Here is a 5340-nt window from a genome sequence, read left to right as displayed (position 1 = left end):
TAAAGGGGTTTTAGACACAAGCAACGTACTTCAACTTGAGTGTCTATGGTTTTGCTTTAGTCCTGTCTTAAAAAAAGGACTTGACCAAATCAAGGAATCGTGGAACAGTCACTATGTACGCAAATCCAGGTTTTACACTCATGCGGGGATCCCTGATCAGCTTTACCTTCTACCTGAAGCAGTTGGAGCTGAAGATTTTCAGAAACAATGACGACGAAGATCTTATAGAGATTTACAATTCAGTTAATGTGTCGACAGAAAAGGTCTCTACATATCAAAAATATTTCTCGTATAGTGCTGGTGTGTTACGAATAGAACAGATCCAGACATGGAGAGAAGCTTTAATGGCATATGAAAGACTTCTAGAAGCAGCTTAAAGCAAATAGCAATGAACAAAACATATTTAACATTAATAACTCAAAACGATAACGTATATGGTAATCTTATAAAGAAATAAGATAATTTCATATTCAGGGAAGGTCCATAACCTCCATCTTCATATGACACCACATCATTGTCCATAAAATCTTTTTTAACAAAAGTGAACTAAAAAAAGTGTTTCTACAATGTAAAACACAGTATAATATGTCATAATAGTGTGCTAAAACATGTGATAGAACTTTCATACAATGTCAAACGACCAGGCACTTTTTTCTCTTAGGATCGACGAAAACTCCTCTACAAGCTCATTATAAAATTGATAAGTGCTGGGAATCTCTAGCAATGGTCCACATGTGTGTGCTACAGGACGACGTTGTAAACCATTAAGTTCTGTAAATGACACTTTTAACTTTTGACCTTCTAAAATGATATCAGAACCTGTGGTAAATTGAAGGAACGCGGTTACGTTGCCACCTAGAGACTTTATATAGCGCACCAAATGATCAAATGCATTTCGTTGTGCCTCATTTTCGGGGGAGGCATCTAGAATTTTCAAAACCTTTTGGGACGTAGGTTTTCTTTCTTGGTAAAAGCAAAGAATGCTTGCAACATCTTGAAACGCAGGATGACTTTTCAATGATTGCAATATTGTTGCCCAACAATTGGAAACGTACCGCGGTCTTTGGATAAGTTCTTGGTGAGCTAATTGGCATAATATATCTTCAATATTTTCTTCTGTGGGATTGAGATAGCACTTGTAGCTTCCTAAAACTTCAAGTAAGTCTTCATTTTTACATATCTGTGATCGATTTTTCATTAAGTTATCAACCACTTCTCTCTCGTCTTCAGCCATATACTCCATGAAAGAGTTTAACAGCACTTCACAAGAAACACTGTCTTCACCATGGAGAGTACATGCAACAAAAGCTGGACACAATGTAATGGGGAACACTCCTTCTTTGCAGTAGCCATACAACATGATTCTAGCCACTGCCTCCCATTCCAGCTTTTGATAATCATGACGAATGGCTGGCACCTTGGTAGATGCTCCAATAGATAATGACTGATAAAAAAGGTGCCAAAACTCTGTAAGAAGATCACGTGCAACACCTCTTCCTTCTCCCTCCTCAAACCTACCTCTTGCATCAACTACTTTAAAAAATATAGTAGATTTCAATACATTTGGATTATAAAATTCTGTTATCATGTCTTTCAAAAGGGCTGTGCGATGGATTAGGAGATCTAGCACATGCAATTGTTCCTCGGGTAAATTAACTTGAGCTGGTTGTACAAGATTTGGCTCTGGTTCAATATTATCTAGTAGGGATTCAGTTACATCTAAAAAATAAATTTAAAATACAAAAACAATGAAATATACAAAATGTATAGGATACATATGTAACAAATCATTAGTTATACCTGCATCCTGAAAAATTTGAGCAGGCATTTCACCTGGTTCCATAATGATTTGCTCAACTGAAAATGAATCAACCTGAAAGGAAACAGCTTCCACACAACTATTATCAACATTAACAACATTGCTTGGAACAGGATTTGTTTGAACATGGCTGGCCTCCACTAGACTAGCTTTTGCAAGACTAGCTGGAACAGCATTGGTATGAGCATGATTAACTTCCACAGATTATCTGGTGTTGCATTGACTTGTTGAGAATTTCCCAGTTCACATATAGTTTGTGAAGAATTTTCTTGCTCAGAATTATCTTCAAAAACATCAGCAGTATCTGGAACAACCGTTTCCTCGAGGTCTTCAGTCAAATCATTGGCTACTAAATTTAGAATATAACATAATTGCTAACCCTACAAACAAATTCTTTTGAAGGTTTAATGTTAGTTGCAAGATAATTATTCTAAGGCATTTTTTAACTTTTATGTACTAGGGCATTTTTCGCATTTTGCTCTGTGCTTGCCCCAGTAGTGAACCTTTATTCACCAGTAAAATACAGTCAATAGGCCCATTCAACTCTGGGAAGCTCAGAAATGTTGCTTCAATAAAATGTGACTGCTTTTGATTATTTATTGCATGACATATCAGTTTTCAATACAGCCAGTGTTTGTCTTGTGCAATGCCCTAATGCTCACTCCAGCAGTCTAAATGCAAAAAATACCCGGAATTATTTTGAACTCAGTGTTTACCTTCAAAATCAAGCATTTTGCAAATGTACAAATTTACTCGACTGTATGGACGTCCAAGTTCATTTTTATATTTTTCCACAGAGAAGTTTTCACTGCTTCCTGGAATATTTCCCACGATATCCATATCAGGGTAAAGTAAAAGCCACTCAGTTTCATTATGATCTCTGAGATGTCTGTTGTGGGCAAGCTGTTTCTGAACTCCGGCATTCTTTGTGATTTAATGCTTGGATTGATGTTTTAAAAACAAATTTTAAGGCTGTCGATAGCTTTCTATTGCATGATAAACAATTGGTTTTTTAGTATGAGTACAGATATATTTAGAACTTCGTCTTGCGAAAGTCTTTTAAAGACTTTAGTTGAATGAACAATTACAAAAGAAGGAAAATTGAAACAGACCAACTAAGGATGTCTTTATCCTGTTATATCAATGGCATTGTAAAAGTATGTAAAATTTCCATACGATTGTAGGAGGCTAAACAGGAACTTGAAATTTAAGACAAAGTAAGCAAATATTTGTCGACGTGAAAACACGAAATATGAGATTACGTGTGTGACGTGATGCTGAATAAGATGTTATAAACGATCGTAGATCACACATAACATATTATATACATGGCATACATTATTATCGTGGTGTTTAGGTCAAACGCTCAATTTGCTACGCTGTAGACAATTATGGATTTAAATTTGTTCAACCTGGTGACAATAATTGCGCTCAATATAATATTTTTCGTTCTTGGTGTTGTATCAAATGCTCTAGTAATTATTGTGTTTTGGCGAACAACGTACCTACGAAAGAAATTATGTTATTTTATGATCATGGTTTTATCGTGTTGTGACTTATTGGTGATTGTGGTAAACCATCCTCTTGTTACGGTTATAACATTTTTTTTAGCCACGAATAAATTTCGAATTTTTCCGTATTGGGTACATATTACATTGGAGATTGTGTCTAATACTCAAACACCGTCTTTAATGGCTTTGTTGGTCATGAATTTGGATCGTTATCTGTCACTTTCATATCCAATATACCACAAGACAACCATTACCAAACGGAAACTTTTATTGATATTTGTTGTATCTGTATTTATTCCAACCATTGCTCACATAATGGTCATGAATGGCATATTGTTTGCGTTCGAAATACACACTTTGATATTCATGTGTTTATACATTCCTCCTATGCTGTTTATCACTTATAAACTATTCAGGATTTCACGTAACTATCGCAAGCTTCGCGTCAATGATCCGGACAGGAAAGCAAAAATTTCCACGAAGCAAATATCAATTTGCTTATTGGGATTTGCAAGTCAAATGTTATTCTATATTCCAATTGTGGTATTCATCGTTTACAACCTGCTTTTCCCGACAACTAGGACGTCGAACATTTTGTTACTTTGGCTTAAAACAGTAGTGTTGATGAATTCGACGTTCAATTGTTTCATTTTCTTTTGGAAAAACTCCATTTTGCGCTCTGAAGCAATGAAGATTATTAAAATAATGACAAAATTTTGTTCGAGACTTCTAAAAGAAGAAAGCGAGTGTTGATGATTACCAACCGTTAGAAAGATTTTCAGCGGAAAAGGTGTGTCTCGAAAAAAAGAATGTGTGAAATTGTACATAATTACGTGCGTAACGTCTACCAGAAATTGTCAGTCCTTTGACTTGTTTGCAATTTGAGAAGCATACAAGACGTCAGTACTGCTTGAGTTTTATTGATTCTTGAATGGGCTACACCTAAAGATAGGAAATGGTTGTGCGGAGGAAGAAATTTCGGCATGCGAGCAAATGATGATATCGAACATTAAGTTGGTGAAAAATTTTTCTTTCAATCACGTTCTGCTAGCGTTCAAAAGTTGAGAAATTATTTTTATTATTATTTATGCCATTTCCATAATTTCGTAAAAGCACTATATATATATCAGGCATTTTAAATGAACGACAATTTTTTAAAAGTAAACGTGTTTTGGCATGCTTATGCCATCTTCAGTACAAGGAAGGATTATAATATCTATTTACAGTCATATCTATGTAATTTAAGTGAGAATGTATCGAATTACTAGATGATGGAAATATTTACAAGTTGAATATCGTGCTGATGTGATGTTTAATAATACATAGTAATACATCACATCACCACGATATTCAACTTGTAAATAATTCCATCATCTAGTAATTCGATACACTTTCACTCAAATAATATAATTATAACTGCAAATAGATATCATAGTCATTCCATGTACTGAAGATGGCATAAGCATGCCGAAACATGTTTACTTTAAAAAAATTGTCGTTTACTTAAAAAGCCTATTATTTATGCACTATCTAGGCGTGTTTCAATAAAGTTAAACTTCCTTATCCGTTTACTTCCTTATGCACTATCTAGCAATTATGCTTCTAATTTTAATCAACGTAGGCGTGTTTCAATAAAGTTAAACTTCCTTATCCGTTTACTTCCTTATTTGTCTGTAATTTTCTCTAGTAATTTTACGTACGAGTTTAGTTCGATTATATATACCAGGGGTCTCCAAACTTTACAGCCAGAGGGCCACATGAACTTTCATCCAGCATGTTGCGGGCCGAAGAACCGTATACCGCTGGTCAAAGAGCGATGAAGAAGTATTTTACACTCCACTCTTCTTGAAATCGCCGACATTCATCATCTTTTTCTTTCATTGGCCATTATGAAGCATTGAAATATAAAAAATTTCCACATTATCATTCAGCTTTTTAAATTTCGCAATGTGCTTGAAACGGAAGTAGGAAATTGAGACAAAAATTGACGTAAGCCACTCTTGCTAGTTG

At 34.9% G+C, this 5340-nt stretch overlaps 1 protein-coding gene across 1 annotated transcript; it reads right to left on the bottom strand.

The window, feature by feature from the left end:
* Positions 1 to 325: 325 nt before the first annotated feature.
* Positions 326 to 2837, bottom strand: LOC124441385. The gene is made up of 3 exons (XM_046991848.1): positions 2536 to 2837; positions 1801 to 2168; positions 326 to 1719 (listed from the first exon to the last, which is right to left on the bottom strand). Exons 2-3 carry the CDS (start codon positions 1841 to 1843, stop codon positions 623 to 625), a joined length of 1140 nt encoding a protein of 379 aa, XP_046847804.1. The 5' UTR covers positions 1844 to 2168; positions 2536 to 2837; the 3' UTR covers positions 326 to 622.
* Positions 2838 to 5340: the final 2503 nt, after the last annotated feature.

Source organism: Xenia sp. Carnegie-2017, unplaced genomic scaffold (assembly GCF_021976095.1).
Source record: "Xenia sp. Carnegie-2017 unplaced genomic scaffold, XeniaSp_v1 HiC_scaffold_20, whole genome shotgun sequence".
Classification (NCBI taxonomy): domain Eukaryota; kingdom Metazoa; phylum Cnidaria; class Anthozoa; order Malacalcyonacea; family Xeniidae; genus Xenia; species Xenia sp. Carnegie-2017.
The sequence above is the reverse complement of the archived record's forward strand: the minus strand, read 5'-3'. Positions and strand labels throughout refer to the sequence as shown.